Source organism: Pelobates fuscus, chromosome 11 (assembly GCF_036172605.1).
Source record: "Pelobates fuscus isolate aPelFus1 chromosome 11, aPelFus1.pri, whole genome shotgun sequence".
NCBI lineage: Eukaryota > Metazoa > Chordata > Amphibia > Anura > Pelobatidae > Pelobates > Pelobates fuscus.
The window spans coordinates 101912337-101930296 of NC_086327.1; the positions used below are offsets into that span (position 1 = coordinate 101912337).

Below are 17960 nucleotides of genomic sequence, written 5' to 3' on the forward strand. Positions count from 1 at the left end.
TTCCTGGCTGATGTTTTGGTCACTTTTGAATGCTGGCGGTGCTTTCACTCTAGTGGTAGGATGAGACGGAACCCACACAAGTGGCTCAGGTAGTGCAGCTAATCCAGGATGGCGCATCAATGCGAGCTGTGGCAAGAAGGTTTGCTGTGTCTGTCAGCATAGTATCCAGAGCATGGAGGCACTACCAGGAGACAGGCCCGTACATCAGGAGACGTGGAGGAGGCCGTAGGAGGGCAACAACCCAGCAGCAGGACAGCTACCTCTGCCTTTGTGCAAGGAGGAAGAGGAGGAGCACTGCCAAAACCCTGCAAAATGACCTCCAGCAGGCCACAAATGTGTCTTCTCAAACGTTTAGAAACAGACTCCATGAGGGTGGTATGAGGGCCCGACGTCCACAGGTGGGGGTTGTGCTTACAGCCAAACACCGTGCAGGACGTTTGGCATTTGCCAGAGAACACCAAGACTGGCAAATTCGCCACGGGTGCCCTGTGCTCTTCACACATGAAAGCAGGTTCACACTGAGTACATGTGACCGAGTCTGAAGACACCGTGGAGAACGTTCTGCTGCCTGCAACATCCTCCTGCATGACCGGTGTGGCAGTGGGTCATTAATGGTGTGGGGAGGCATTTCTTTGGGGGGCCGCACAGCCCTCCATGTGCTCGCCAGAGGTAGCCTGACTGCCATTAGGTACCGAGATGAGAGCCTCAGACCCTTTGTGAGACCATATGCTGGTGCGGTTGGCCCTGGGCTCCTCCTAATGCTAGACCTCGTGGCTGGAGTGTGTCAGCAGTTCCAGCAAGACGAAGGCATTGATGCTATGGACTGGCCCGCCTGTTCCAAGACCTAAATCCAATTGAGCACATCTGAGACATCATGTCTCGCTCCATCCACCAACGTCACGTTGCACCACAGACTGTCCAGGAGTTGGCAGATGCTTTAGTCCAGGTCTGGGAGGAGATCTCTCAGGAGACCATCCGCCACCTCATCAGGAGCATGCACAGGCGTTGTAGGAAAGTCATAAGGCACGTGGAGGCATCTACATGGTTAAACACCCCAAACATCCGCCACCTCATCAGGAGCATGCACAGGCGTTGTAGGAAAGTCTACTGAGCCTCATTTTGACTTGTTTTAAGGACATTACATCAAAGTTGGATCAGCCTTTCCACTTTAATTTTGAGTGTGACTCCATGGGTTGAAAAATTTGACTTCCATTTTTTTTTTACTTTTGTGTGATTTTGTTGTCCGCACATTCAACTATGTAAAGAACAAAGTATTTCAGACGAATATTTAAATCATTCAGATCTAGGATGTTATTTTTGTGTTCCATTTTTTTTTTTTGAGCAGTGTATATTGCTGATCATACTCTCAAAATCAGAGAAGTCAATAGAGGCAGATAGGGGTGTTCTAGTTTACGTGAATATCCTGCCTATAAGCCCTTTCTTAATCTCATTCAATTAGTAAAATGTCCTTCTTCAATTTCCCCCTTCTCATTGGATCTAAAGGAAAACTATAGTTCCAGAATAACAAATGCTATATTCATCCTCTTTGTAGGCCTCCAATTTCGACAGGACAGTTCTAATGTCCAGGTTCTGTCTTGACTTTGTGTGTCCTGCTTTTTGGGATGCCAGGGAACTGTCACCTTCAAGTATTACACAAGTGAAACATTAGACCTGTTCAGGGCAGAGCATTGGAAACTGTGTTCCCTGCAGGGTTTTCCCTCAGTGGGCCAGCCTAAATTATGGACAGGCCACCAATAATTTGGGCAGACCCTCCAATCCAGTCATGCCTGCTCCTTTTGGGCAAAGCCAGCTACATGATTGTGCCACTGGCCTGCCCCCTTTTACTCTTTTCACTGGTGTACTTATTCTTTGGATGCTGGAGTTGCGAGGTATGCCTTGCATTTTAAAAAGAAAGTTTAAAAAAAAAAAAAAAAAAAAAAAAGACCCAGCGCGGAGATGCCTTTGCTGACATCTTCCTGAACTCCTCCAAACCATTGCTTTTCATAGAGGAGCAATGGAGTAGACGTACAAACGCATGTTGAATCACCATGCTCCTCCAATCAAATGCTATCAGCAGCATTTAATTCCCAGAGTTTAGCTCTATGTTCTATTAAACTACTAAATTTTTGGCGTTGATGTCTTTCCTATCAATTGCTGGTTGAAATTCAATGGTGAGGTCCTCTTGTAGTTTTTAAACTTGGAAATCACTCAGGAAGTGGTAAAAGAACTCTCAAAGTACAATAACTACTACAATGCACTATAGTAGTTCTACTGCCAGCAGTACACATATTCCAAACGTTGACAACTTCCAATTGTTCTTGATAGCTTACCTTCAGGTCTTCTGATTGTATCCAATGAGAGAGGAGAACTTGCATCAATGTAGGCTTAGCTAAAATCTATAGAGTAACAGTTCAGGGTATGTTTGTGTTCATTTTTCAGGGTATGTTCTATGCAAGACCTGTGGAACAGGAGTGATCTTGCAAAAATGAGAGCCAATGTCTCTTTTAAGGCCAAACTTTGTCCGTTGCCTTGATAATTTGTTTGGATGAAAATGTTAGCCTTATTGTATTTTGGGACTATCTGCTAAAATAGCCCTTCTAACACTCTAGATCAGGGGTAGGCAAGTTTTGGCACCCCAGATTTCATAGACTACCGCTCCCATGATGCTTTGCAAGCATAGTGGCTATAACAGGATTATGGGAGCTGTAGTTCAAACCATCTGGAGCGCTGCAGGTTGCCTACCGCTGCGCTAGATGGTTTATTATATTAGACCGCCAAGCCTTTTTTAAAACCATGTTTATCTGTAAATACATTTAATTTTTTTATTTATAATCCTAATTTAGTACAAAACAATCACTGTAGTTTTAAAGGAAGTCTAATTTGGAAATAAAAACAAATGAATAAGCCAAGACCGCAGTACAGAACAGCTTTCCAAAAATATTAGTAGAGACTCCTTATCTCAAATAAACAGTACTGTGGAGTCATCCAACATGCTTTCATGAATCGCCCGTGCCAAATTCCTCAAATCTGATCACAAGATGCTTTGTAAACAAACTGCTCCCCCCGTGCAGATCATCTGTAGATGTAACATTTTGCTTCATTCGTTTTTAAGCTCATGGAGCCTTCAAACATTTTATTGATGCTCACAGGGAAAATGCTAGTGAATTAATGCAAAATTAAAAAAATAAATAAATGTGACATTAACGCACCACAGCAATTAAATGCAAGAAAATATACAAGCACTCTAAAACCTCTTGTTAAGAAAACAGTGGTTCAAGCAGACAGTGTAAAAAATACATTAAGAAGGTAAAGGAGGCACAGAGGAGCCTACATTAATAGCTTCAAATGTGTTAAACTGAGCCAGACTGGGAATAAGGAGGAAAAAAAAATCTATAAGCCGTATAGTGTATTGTTATAGTGTTTAGGGATGGGAACAAATAAGAAAATTGATAATTAGTTATTCAACACGAAGGCCTCTACTCATCATACTTCAAACTAGGCAAAGAAATTGTCGTTATAGGAAGGTATATGCAACACCATAAGTCCACATTTCTACCTCCTAAACATGTTTCAAAAAAAGTGTATTATTTAAAGTTGTAGTAGTATCGCCACGTTTGCTTCATTGCAGTTAATACATGCTCTGTACTTGTATAGCTTTGTACATATTTTTACATAATCTATGTTTTTGTAAAATGAGAAAAAAATGTGTGTGGTTTGGTCTTGTATTCCTGTTTAAATCTATGAAAGCCGTAAGACCAAAATCTGAATTTATTCTTATCTTGAGATCTTGTGAAAAAGCCCTTTTCATCTCTGTGTGATATTTTATCCAAAATTGGATTGTACGGCCCTTTGGGGTAGAGGATTAATGTGCAGAAATCAGTTCACATAGCACTGCATATTTTTAAAGTTCATCTGTAATCTAATATGCTTGCTATTAATCACTTTCTCGGTGGTCTGTATTTAAATCTACAGAATTGGTACACCAAAAAATGATTGCACATAATGTTTGCTTATGCAACGTAGAAACCTTCCCTTCACAATTCATGTTGTGGTCTACTCTAGAACACTGTAAAAAGTCATGAGATGTTGGCTGCTGTTTTAGTGAGGGATGGTAATAAAAATATGTTTGACGTATGTTTTCATAAAACACGTATGAACGACTTAACCTTATTAGCTTCTCTTTCTGATAACAAGTTCATACCTTGTCAGTATTTTGCCATCCAAATAGATTTGTTGTTGTCTGCTACCTTAAGACTGTACCCCTTGTATGTCCCAATGTTAGTAGTCAAATTATTTTTAGAATGGTGTTACTTCTTGGGTTGCAGGGTACGACTGACTGCCTTTCCGTCATCCATCAAATTTTTGCTCTGATCCCAGCAGTGCTGGGCTTTGCTCATTTGCTGTGAGCAATCAGCTGATGCTATTACACAATGTCCAAACCCTGCACTGCATAGCTTGACTTAGAGCTAATGGAAGCCCCTAAGCGCTCTGCTGTGATTATGGTGTTTGAAGTGTTCCTTAAACATGTTCGCCAGTTAAGGTTTCCTGCTTTTCTCATTTTACAGTGTTGGGGATTCCAGATTCATAGAAATAAAAAAACTCTTTTTAAAAAAACAAAACACTTTGGCTCAGTTGAACGGAGAGATTCCTGGCACTGCACGTCTAAATTTGAATGAATTAAATTTGTCTAGCCCCTTCAGGTTTTCTTACCAATGGAAGCAGGTGTTGCTCATAATTGTTGTCTAGAGTGCGTGGCCCCATGGAGTTGTGCTTCTCATATAGTAGAGATAAGCACAGTTAATGCAGGATTTATGGTGTAGTACAGCTACAGTGTAAACCACAGGGAAGCCATACTTGATGTAGCTTTTATTTGTCTGCTATAGGTAGGCAAATCTTACCTACTTAAAACAAGCAATTCTGTGCTGCGTTCCTTCAAAAAGAATTTAGAAAAAAAATTCAGACCTTCATTTGTCCAAATGAAGATAAAATCTATGTTGTGCAATTTGTTTGTGGAGTAATTGAAGGCAAAGAACTTAGATTTGTTCTGTGTTTTTTATGTTTTATGTGGTTGGAAAGATTACTGATTCCTTTTGTTGAAGCTGGCTACCGCAATCTGCATAGATTTTCTTTAACCCCGATATCCATTAGGATAAAAAAAAGAGGTGTTGTCACTTTTTTATTGAATAACAATTACTGTGACATCAATATAAAATGTTGCTTTGTAAACTATAAAACGAGATGAAGAACTTGTCCCTGTTTGCATGTACTTTCGAGCCCGTGCTTTAAAGTGCACTCTGAAGCCCATTCTAATCTTCTGAAGGCATTATTACAGCATGTGAAGGACTATGATTATGTAGCTGCACAATCTTCTCATGCAGAGGAACCTCTGTGTTGGGTTCTATACAGAATGCCTGATGTAATCACTCTGAGCATTCAAGTAGTTAATAAATTTGATTAAGATGTGCTGTACAAAGCTGAACTGGGCACGGGTGAAATTGTTTAGCCTATTGCCGAACTGCGCTTGTATTTGTTCGGCAAGCTGGTTGGTTTTCTTATGTATGCAAACCGCTTGATAACATTTAATTTTTAATTTTTTATTGTATTTATTTTTTAAGGGATCATATTTATAGAAAGCCAAAAAGTTCTATAAAACTGTAAAATATGATGGGTTACGAAATCGGTCAAAGTGCAGTGAACATTGCCTGAATTAAAGGGTGGTTGCCCTCTGTTTGTCAATTTACAGTTTTGAAAAGGCATGTTGACATTTTACTTGTATCCCATCATGACTAATCGTAAAGCACATGTTTTGGGAGATCTTATACCTGAGGGATCGACCACATCTGACACTTTTACAGCTAGAGTGCTACTATTCCAGTTTTAAACCTCAGTCCAGTTTTGAACCAGGTTGGGACCTGTCTTATAGTCATTCTCTATGTTTGAGGTTCCGAAATCAGACGGTGAATCAGAGGTGTAATAACAAGGAGTATACAGCACCAATATTGATTTTTTTGTTGTTGTTTTTTTTGTTTGTTTTTTAGTTACCTGTTGCCCGTTTCTCACTTTCTAACCCTATGTAAGGGGGTGTTATGGGGAATATAGTTCCAGGTAATGTAAGCTCTCTTTTGGTATGTAGTAATGATGGAACAAGAGTGATTAATGAGCAGAAAAGGGACAACTCAAGATGCTGGAGAGAATGGGAATTGTAAGACATTTTATTTGATGGTCTTCACAGAGCAGGGCATCCAAATATATTTATGGTCCTACATCATGAGGACTGTTTGCAAGTCCTGTAATTGTATTTATTTTGGTCAGTCTTATATTCCACTTTTTGGATATCACCACAAAGAGCCAGCAATCTTCTGCAGACCAGGAACCCCAAATATGTCACTCATATGCTTTGATGATTGTATGAGATTCCTCCTCAGGGGACCTTGTCTGAAAAATAAATCCAGGTTTTTTTTTTTTTAAATTAGATGTGTTGCTCATTTTCAGATAATTTTAACCTTTATAGTCAATAGGACTCTGTCTTTGCTGTATCCCAATCCTTCTCTGGCGAAATCCTCAAGCCTAATGACTGTTGCCCAATCAGATTCTTTTCCGAGAGAACTGTTGAGGACATGTGGCACATGCGCAGCAAAAACTATGATCCACCACTCCGAAAGGATTTCTATTAGACACACTGAATCCAATGCTTATTAATATTAGTATTTTTATTATAATTGCCATTTATATAGCGTCAACAGATTCCATAGCGCTTTACAATATTATGAGAGTGAAATAGGACAATTATAACAAAACTTACAGGAACAATAGGTTGAAGAGGACCCTGCTCAAACGAGCTTCTCATAAAAGATATAAAACGTTTTGTCTGCATCCAGACATCTCTTGTTCAGTTAAAAATATGCAGGAAACATACTTACTCATTATCTCATTATCATCATTTCATGGTGACCTATTGAGTTCTGCTTCTTATTCCACCACTTTTTAAGCTGGGCCTGTCTTTTAGAATAGGCAATTACACTTTTTTGATGCACTGTGCTAGCAAACTCACTTTAAATTGTTTCCTTTTTGTTTGTAGCATAACGAATACTCTGTTAATGTTTTTAGGAGTATATTAAAAGGCAACGGAAATGCACACAACAAAAGTCAGGCTCAAATAGCCAAGCAATGACTACAGTTGAGTTGGAGAAGTTATCCAAATTTGTTTTGTTTGCCTAAATATTCATCATGTAGAGGGAGGACTCGAAAACAGTCATCCAGTAAGTTTCTGGATGTATACATTGATTTTTAAAAACAAAAACAAATTTTTGTCAGCCTGCAGTTCATATTGAATATAGAATTAACCAAACATTGCCCTATTCATCTCATTTGTGGCATGTCTCAGCATCCAAATCCGGAAAAGGGTATAGAAAAGCACTGGGTCTCATTTAAGTTCTTTTTGTGAGCCTCGAGTCTCTTGTCTGCTGCGTGACAAGGAGATGGATGTGATTGGCATTCATTTTGGAAGTGTGTAGTGCGTGAAATAACTTTGGTTCTGGCTCTGCCCAATCCTGTGGAGTGCTGGATCATAAATGATTACATGCACTACACACTTAAAAACAAATTGTTCTGGGGGGAGGGTGGTGAGGCTAGCTGGAAGGAATATGCAATGACCTTACACTCCGTGCTGCTCCAGTTAAACATATACATTTGCGTGCCAGGGCTTCAGTGATGAGACTGGTCCCAGCAGCACATAAGCTGTGATTGAGCCTCACCATCCTCAAAAGTTGTGGCCCGTGCAGGAGGTGCTGGTGCATGCGGGGATAGTATGGGTAGCAATGGAGGGGGGATTTGGGGATTGGGAAGGATGATTTTTGAACTGTTGATTGGGGATTTCGAGCTGCGGATTTGAAGCTGTGAAGGGGGAATTTGGAAATGTGGAAAAAAATTTAATTTCTTTTAAATTGTGCATGTACAGCATCTAAGTATGTATGTGCGGCATCTGTGTGTGACTTGGCTGTGTATCTACATCTTTATGTATGCATCTGTAAGTGTATGCAACTGTGAGTGCAGTGTGTCTTTGTACAAGTATTTATCTGTTTGTGTTTGTGTGTTCATCTGATTCAGGTGTATTTTGCAGGTGTCAAACGTTTTTTCTTGCGGCTGTAGCTTTGGAGAGGGGATAAATTGTCTTGGGCTCAAGCCCCAGGTATTTTTCAAACCAAGCAATGCCCCAGATCCTAAGTCTGCCCCATCACTTTGTTCCATAACCATACAATAAGCTCTAGTGGTTATGGTGGTTGTAGTGACCCTTTTAGACTTTTTGTAGCATGTCAGTAGAGTCTTAAACACACAACTTCCAACATGCCATGCATTGGTTTAATATGTCTTTAAGTAGTTGGATCTTATATGAAATGGAGTTAATGTGAAAAATTGGAATTTAAAAAGGACCGTGCCGAAACGCGAACCTTGTAATTTCGTCTTGTGATTGCATTGACTAGATAACTAAAAATCATAAGATACTCTTCAATAGACAAACAACTTGAGTAAGGGATGTCCATGATTTAAAATGCATCCTCATTAAGGGAGTAATTATTTGAACACTAAAGTGGACACCGTGGCTTTTCATAATGGGTTCAGATTGACTTGTCTGAGAACGTTCATGAATTTCAGAGCTTTTACTTTGTAGCACATGTATCTTTTAGCAAATTGCCCTGGTATACTAACCTGCTATTATGTGTGTATGCTTTTAAATCATTTCTGAGGTTTCTTCTAATGTTGTATTCCAATTACTAGCTAATAGAACCCGACCTTTGACCCGTTAAGTGTGCATCCTCTTATTATTTTTCTTTGACCATTCCAGTTCCATTAATGTTTGTTTTCCTTCTATTCAGTGCTTTAATTTCTTTAAACATGTGTTGGTCGGCTTATACCTAGATGAACTGCATGATATGGATGTCAAGTGGAATATGAAATGTAGTAAGCCAACCCCGAGGGCCTTTATTAGTGTGAGTGTACAGGATATTGTGAGTGTTCGGGACATTGCATGTGATGAGACTTCTTTGTGCTAGGACAGGGATTGGTAACGTTCGGCACTTTAGATGTTGTGCATTACATCTCACCTGATGCTTTACCAGTTTGCAACTTCTGGAGTGCCGAAGGTTGCTACCTTTGTGCTAGGAAATGGTTGCTAATGGGTTTTGTTTTGTTGTTTTGAGTTGTTTTTTTTTGTGGAAGAGGTTTGTTGTGTATACTTTTTTGGAGGAATCTGTAGTATTACTTGGTAGGACGAAAGTAAGGAACCTTTTAATATAGAGTGCACTTTCCACTATATTCAGAACACATTTTTTAGAAGCAACACATTCCCAAAATGTATTGAAAGCAGCTCAGCAAAATATTTTTAATTTGTAGTATTGTGGTAGGGATATAATCTTGTTTTTTGTTTTTTTTCCCCACTCTATTTCACTGGCAGCATCTATCAACACTCTCCCAGTTTCTCAAATTGTTTTTGGAATTTTTTAAAAATCTTTGTCTGAGTCGAGGTATTAAATCCCATTGGTAGGAGTAGAAGCCTGGGTTTCTGTAAATCGTAGAGATGCCGCAGCATATAAATTCATTGACTGATCTCTTTGCCGTGTGCAACATACTATAGTTGTAATTTGTCTCAAGTCACGGTTAACCTTAAGCCAGTCAAACCTACAGCATTCTATTTGATGCATTTAACTTTTTAATGGGTGTTAAAGCCACTATTTAAACTATGGACCATCTTGCATCTTGTGGATGTTTATATTCTCCCGATTACTTTAGGTTATTGTAGTACAAGGACTTCCAACGATCAGGGTTATTCAATAAAATGAGAATTCAAGGTGAATTTCAAATTGAAGGTCAAAGTAGCCAAACTGTAGAAATTGTCTAAGTTGGCTATGCCTTTCATTCCACTTCTCTGGCCGAAATTTGAATTTGAATTTCACTTTGAATGCACCTTTAGTTTTCACTTTAGTGTTTAACCCTGTATGACTTTACTCTTTCCGTCAATAACCAGCAAAGTATGGGAAATCTAATTGAACAACTGGATACCTCTTCTGCCATTCACTCTAATAGTATATTTTCTGTTGAATACACTTTAAATCAGGTTTGTATGCAACAACTTGATTTATTATTGTGACATGTAAGCACCATAACCACTACAGCTCACTGATGCTGTCAGCCAATTGGCTAAGCCCTCAGTTATGCTGAGGAACAGCTGACTCTCAGGAGATGGTGGTGGAGGAAGGGAGTGGAACCCTGCACACCCCGGTAAGAAGTCAAACCACTCAAAAACTATTTGACTTCTTATGATGGCAGCCAGGAGAGGGGGCATACCTGGATTGCTATAGCAGTTTTGATGCTTGGAGTTTTTTTTTTTTTTTTTTTATTAATTTTAACCCCTTAAGGACACATGACATGTGTGACATGTCATTATTCCCTTTTATTCCAAAAGTTTGGTCCTTAAGGGGTTAATTAACATCTGAAATAAGATTTGTTTGACACCAGCAACCCCAGGTCCTAGCAGAAATGCCACAACTGGAACACCTTTTCCCTTTTGAGAATCTACCACATGTGTACCCCACAAAAAATGCTTCATTGGAAAAAAAAAAGTATTCATAGTTTTAAATATTCCATGCACACATGTATCACTTTGTCAAAATTCCAAATGTTGCAGAAACCATGTAATTCGAGCCCCGGCCTCTCATTAATAACAGTTTGATTAGTGGATCTTCATAAAAAGTTGAGCCACCGTTTAAAACCTGTTTGAGAACCTACCATTTCTTCTATACCGCACCGAAATGTTTAGCTTTCCCCGTCTCTGATTATCTGTCTGACAAGCTTTACCTACTTGTGTGCAAACGGATCATCTGTAAAGAGCTTAAATTATAATTTTAGGTTTAGGTCTTTTAAATTCATAGGGTTAGAAAATTCTTCTTCTCTCAAGGTTTTAGAATTAATCCCTTGGGGACAAGAGGCCCTGTTTTTTGTTTTTTTTTTGTTTTTGTTTTTTTAAATGGTTGTTAATCTATTCCTTTCCATATTTTATTATTAAGAATCCACAAATATTCATGCTGTAACATTTGCATTAATATTAAAACAACTAAGTATTATTATATGCTTCCGAAGCTTGTCAAAACCCAGTCGCTGAGGAATGATGGCTACTAAAAATTCAATTTTAGCAAAATGTCTCATAATGTTTTACGATGTTCTGGAGACACTATGAATCTCAAAAACCACAGGTGAAGAGGTTTGTGGATGTCTCCAAAACTCCCACCCCTCCATATACCATACTTTTCTTCTATGTACCATGCATTCCACCAGATTAGTATCCTTTATTTTACAATTATTTTTTTGTGTGTGTGTTTATAAATCCTAATCCACACCTTAAATAAAACAAACCAATTCATGAGGCCAGAAATTGTGTCTTGACCAGATATTTGGTCGGTACTGAAAATAATAATTTTCAGGTAGCTTCCTTCTACCTAGCAACTCTTAAGGCAACTTAAACCAGTGGTTCCCTTTAATGGATCACATTGCCATTATGTAGCAATGTATTCATTGCAGAGTTACACACCTTATGGCTGTCTTCCTGATAGCCACTAGAGGCACTTCCGCTGCAACCCATAGGTTGACGTCGCCATGTGGTGGTCGACGTCCTTGAGGAGGTCAAGTCATCGTATGCTGCTCATTGGGAAGCAATGGATTCAGTGTTTCAATGTGAGAAGAATTTTATTAAATGAGCCCTGTACATGTGCTTCACGTCTCCAATGCTTCTCTATAAAATTGGAAAAGAGGGCAATGAAGCCGTGCCTGCCGGATGCTGGAGGATGAGCAGGCATCAGCACAAAATTATAAAATTTTTATTTTGTTTATTGTATTTTGGGAAGGGCAGACTCTAAATATGGACTAGAATACTTTATTGTTAGGAATACATGTTTGTATTCCAAAAGTTATATTTTGAAAGTCACCGCTGCTTAGATCATTGTTTGTGGAAGCATTATTATGCTTACTGCCACCTTGGCAGAGATCTCTTTTTAAGGTCCAACATGAAGGAAATGTTCTAACCTCCTTCTAAGTGGCTTTGTAATTTTCCGAGGACAGCTGTGCTTTGTGTGTAGCAGCTCAGGTGTGAAGATGAAGGTACATGAAGCCTACCTGATGCTCTCCCTTGCTGGAACCACAATTTTTCTTTTTGCAGCCGTACACAGGTCTAAATATGATCTCGTGAGATGGCTTTAGAAAATGTGCCTTTTCCACAGTTGTCACCAGCGATGGCTGTGTGAATCGACCAACGTTAACCGTAAAAAAAAAAACAACTCGGCCTTATCAACTTTTGTCAACCTAGATATTACCATAAAACAAAGTAATCCCTACTTTATCATATATGTTATGTTTTTATTTCATTAACATTTAAATTAAATTCCAACAGGGGGGGAGGGAGAGTCACTTTAACCTTCGGAGAAACAGCACAATGGTTACAGAGGGGATCTTTTAATCAAAGTATTGCAACTTATATGTGCTGCTCTTTAGTTCAAAAATCACATTATTATTATTATTATTATTATTTTATTTATTTTTTGGTTTGCTAATTTAGTGTGGTAATGCTTCACACGTTATGTAAGCATGTACATATATAAATCTTTATTTATAGAAGTAAATGTTAGGAAATAAAACCATACTCTTGCTCTAGAAAACCTTTAACTAATAGCAGATGTGAGGGGCCACTTTTGCGTTTTATATACATCCAAGCATGCCTCTATGCTGGTTCATGTGAAAGTCATTAATTGTTAAACCATTAATAATCCTCAGGGGTGTTCCTGAGTTCTAAAACCTGTTTAGCCCATACCAAAATAATGTGATCGCCCCTCCCTGAAGATGGCTTGCAAAACCAAAATCGTCCTTTAACCACTGCAGTCCTACAGTACTCTGACATTTTTATTCTGCCATATCCCTTAGAACCCTTTTGCTCCTGTTCCCACCACCTGCAAAACACTTGTGTTTATATCCAAATCTCCTATTAAAAACCCTGTCTTCCCATCTCCCTAAACCCCCCTTTTGTCTCTCTCCTTTCTCCCATGCCTTACTACTTATTAATCTAGTACAGTGACAGGCTGCTTTGAGTAGCTTAGCTGCTGCCTGATCTAAAATCATAAAAGATCCAGTGACTTGCTACCGGAGGAGATGAGGGCTAAATAAGTCCACATCCAGGGCGTTTGCTTGTAAAGCCACCCCTTGCTACTCCTTCCAACATACACAATGCAAGAATTTAAAAATGCAAGTGCTTTCCAAAAATACATTATTTAACCTCCTTTTATTTTATTTTTGTTTTAATTTATTTTTTTGTCCCATTCTAAATTGCATCTCGCTTATTCTAATTGGTTAAAAGGACCTTTGGTGGGAAAACTAATTTTTATTTCACTTAATGTTATTCCAATCTTTCCTGGGTGTATTGTCCCTTTTAGTACCTGGTTGGACTCATTTATGCTTGGGTTGTATCTTTCCTCACTTTCTTTTAACAAGCAATTGCTTTGATGCTCCTCAGAATAGTGTTGTTGTGCAAGGCAGATGAGGTGGATTCCTATCTGTATCTACTGGAGTGGATAATTGTAGATGCTTCTTCCCAGAGGAATGTTTATTTGCTTTTTATTTTAATTGCACTTTTTTTCCCCCACTGTGCTTAACTCTTTGAGCATCAGAGGAATAAATCTCGAGCTTTAAAGGATTAGCAAAATCCTCAATATAATTTCCTGAGACAATATTCTTTGCCAGAGGACACCGGACCATGATCATTGACTTTAAATGCAGAGATCTTGGACAAGCTCCATTCTCAAACGCTCATTGACATTCTGGGAATGTATTTCTAGCTTGAAGAACTGTTGCCAAAATAAACAGATATGCAATGTTTCAGCTAAATATCATTTGCATCTGACTACAGCTAGACTCGGAGACCCAAGCACTAACCCTACAGGAACCCAACACACTGAAATGTATCCAGACCTATTGTCTATTCTTCAATATTGCACTACGTAAGCTTACTGGTAACTAGGCAAAAATAAACCGTTTGCTGAAGTTGTATGTGAATTTAAAGTGGATTTGCACGGATTTTGAGAACTGCTGTGTAGAAAAAGGATGCAGTAGCTGGGAAATCTGTTCAGCAGCGATTGTGCTATACTCTTGTGATATCTGTTTTATTACAGCTTGTCTCGCATCGTTACGGGAAACATGCTAACTGAAAATATGTTATAGCCCAAACAGAAAATTGTGTTTAAAGGGACTCTCCAGGCAGCCCTTTTTACTCACCTGGTTCCAGCGCCAGGAGCCTCGTGAAGCCGCGCCCCCTATTTCGTCAAAATGACGAAATAGGCGGGCGCGAACAGGGAGCAACTGACAGATCTCACCTGAACAACTACATTAAGCTGTAGTTGTTCAGGTGACTATAGTGTCCCTTTAAACTATACTAAAACACTAATTTCTCAATCCCCACCATTTCTTTCTTCGCTTATTAAAATTCACAACAAATTGTATAGAAACAATTATTGGAATATTAGAAAGTAAGAGAGTGCAAAAGAATAGCCGCACTTGTTACAAATTGGATTGTCTACATTTATTTACTCTTGTATAAAAAGTCACTTAGAGAAGTTTAAATATTAATGTAAATGTTAAGACACTATTTTTTTTTTTGTTTGTTTTTTTATTGTTCAAAAAAGCCTGGATTTTATATTAGACAGGGAGCCGCCATTAGATTATTGCTGTCTGTGCAACTTTGGTCACTGGCCATTGTTTGAATTCTAAATATGTTCTAATTGGATTGAAGACGCCAAGCGTAATGCAATTCAAATTTCAATTGTGTTGAATTATTTTATTTTCTACATTCATATTCCACTAATGATTAAATGCAAGAAAGTTTACCGCATTAAAAGGGGTAAGGCACTTTCACCTTGCGTCGGTGTTATTTTATCTAAAAGCCAGATCAATCCATTAATGGTTCTCTCATTCTGTTTGTTTATATAACATTTTCATATCTAGTATTTGGCTATTTTGTTTAACAAAAAAATACACAATTTTGACTTTGTCTGAATTGAAATTAGAGAAACTATAGTCACCAAAATGAGTGTAGCATAATGAAGCGGTTTTGGTGTATGGACTGCTCGCTTATCTGCAATTTAGGAGTTAAATCGCTTTGTTTATGCAGCCCTAGCCACACCTTTCTGCATGTGACTTGCATAGCCTACTGGAATACTTCCTGTATAGAGTCATCTAATGTTTACACTTCCTTTATTGCAAATTCTGTTTAATTGAGAATTCCTTGTCTCCGGCTCTGTTAATAGCTTGATAGATCCTGCAGTTCAAATTACAGAGCAGGAGATAAAACCTGTTAAGGTAAATTACATCTGATTGAAAGTGAAACCTTTTTTATTTTTTCATGGAGGCTCTCCGTCACAGCCAGGGGAGTTGTGGCAAGGATTGCATAAACAGAAACAAAAGTGATTTAACTCCTAGATGGCAGAGAATTGAGCAGTTGAACTTGGGAGAAATGATCTACACACAAAAACTGCTTCATTAAGCTAAAGTGGTTTTGGTGACTAATGTTCTTTAATGTTGAATACAGTTTGGTGTTGTATAGCTGTTTAATATATTGCTGCTTGAATGGAGGGCATTGCCTTATTAGCTTGATGCCAATGCATTCAGCTACACATAGGTTACATATTGTGGTGAAAGTTTACTGAGAAAAACGTGATTTTTCCCTTGTTTACCCATAGGTCTGGAGTATGGCAAAATGAAGCTGAGCAGATCTGGTACCCTGCAAATGCAAGAAAAGTACACAAATGGTTGTAAGTACATTTGCAATATTTCTAATATAATGTATCCACTGTATTACAGTAATATAAAGAAATATGGCTGCCATAAAATCTCTTTAAGAGAGATGTGTGTGGTGTATTAAACCTCCCACATACAATCCTATCACTTTGAAAGCAATTGTATTTTTTTAATAGCTAGTTAAGTTTGATAATATGTTGGTTTTGTACATATATTAACTTTTTTATTTAGTGTGATATAAAAACTAGGGATGAGGGAATAAAAAAAGTAATAAATGTTTTTCATTGTCCCATTTCTGTTTTGTACAAAGCAAGTGCTACTGAAGAACAATTTCCAAATATCGATTTAATTAATTTACACTGATTTTGGATACATCTGAGATTTGGATTTATTTTAATTTTATGTATTGTGGGTTTTCTTGGGTCACACCTCTTATTTATTTATTTTTTTTTATTACAGGTGTTTGTCAGACCCATTGCCACAGGTGTATAAAATCAAGCACCTAGCCATGTAGTCTGCATTTTTTTTTTTAAATGGGTAGTTCTGAAGAGAATTCAAGCGTGGTACTATGATAGGATGCCATGTTTGAACTAAGTCAGTTTTTGACACATCAGCCCTGCTGGGTATTCCACAATTAACTGCAAGTGTTATTATTGAAGCATTTAGGAACCGCAGCAACTCCGCAATGATACAGCCATGTGAAGTCAGAGTGCTGAGGGCACTTGGTGCGTAGAAGTCACCAACACTTTGCTGAATAGTTCCAAACTTCCACTAACATTACTATCAGTACAAAAGCTGTGTGATTGTAGCTTCATGGAATGGATTTCCATGGCCGGGCAGTGGCATGGCAACCTCACATCACCAAGTACAATGCCAACAGTCTGAGTGGTTTAAAGCATGCTGCCACTGGACTCTGGGGCAGCAGAAAAGTGTTCTGTGGAGTGACAAGTCATGCTTCTGGGTTTGGTGGATATAGGTATGCCCGCTCACTCTCTGCATAAAGCTCGATGTCGTCCTTGTAGAGTAGGTGGCTGATGGTAGCTCCACTCTTGAACCTTTATCCATATCCAATCTTCATGATTATCTGGCTAAGGGGGTTGAGGCCTGTGCAGAGCAGCATGTTGGATAGCCTTGGTATATGCCACATTCAATGTTCACTTGTGAAGCTTGGTAACTTTCAAAGTGTTGCTTTATCTTGGCTTCCAATCTTAGTCTCTTAGCCTGATCTTTAAAGTCCAGCAGTTGGAGGACCACTAATGCTGTGGCATGTATGAGCTTGTTGGTCTCTGGTATGATGTCAGTTGGGGTTGTGGACAATGGCTCCTTAAAAGCTGCTAGCATTCTATCTGATGGCAGTCTCCCAGTGATCTTTGGTAATCTTGGACTGTTAGCTTTTCTATGATCATCTTTATTTTATCTGCTATAGTGCCGTCTTGGGGCAGAGATTTAGGTTGGCAAGTCTCTGTAACTGTGGGTATGGAAATTTCTTCCTCCTTATGTATGATATTTTGGTGTTGATGTAGTCCATCTAATTCCAGTGGTGACACTAGCTTCCTCTTGACCATGTTCAAACATTGTGTAACTAGCGGATTTGGTGTTAATGTAGATGAAGGTCTCTTATTCATCCACAGTTCCACCTACGTGCCTACTCTGCCGAAATATACCAGGAAGAGAGGAGTAAGGAGTCAGGTGGTGACGATGGAGCACTGATATCCTTCCAGTTCTTTATTGGTCCCTTGCGCATTCTCCGTGGTAATGCCTGGAGCCAGAATATGTTGTCACTCCAGCATCCTTAACCGCACCCAAGGGAGCAGTGAGGAACTTCCAGATCCCCACTGGGCCCCTCGGAAAGGGACCCACACCAGCTCTCCCAAAAGTTAGGGAGGTTTGTTGGGCCTAAACAAATAAAACCAGAAAAAATGTAATTTAATTTGTGAATGTGCCAGTGAGTTTCAATTCCGTAAAAGTGTCAGTGTGTCTCTTAGTAAGTGTGTTTATCTGTGTGCATGAGGCAGTGTGTGTGCACCCAGCAATCAAACACCTACTGTACATACAAACACTAAACCCAAGTACACTGCTACTTTGAAATCGCAACAGTACATCCAAACCTACAACTACATTCAAATACCAACACC

The 17960-nt window shown here is 38.8% G+C and overlaps 1 protein-coding gene across 3 annotated transcripts in view; it reads left to right on the forward strand.

The window, feature by feature from the left end:
• The window catches only part of KAZN (kazrin, periplakin interacting protein), a 594836-nt gene that overhangs the window by 452034 nt on the left and 124842 nt on the right, over nucleotides 1–17960 (forward strand). For all 3 annotated transcript variants that reach the window (XM_063436584.1, XM_063436583.1, XM_063436585.1), the window contains one exon: nucleotides 15768–15839. In XM_063436584.1, the coding sequence (XP_063292654.1) occupies nucleotides 15768–15839 (72 nt within the window). The remainder of the gene's footprint in view (nucleotides 1–15767; nucleotides 15840–17960) is intronic.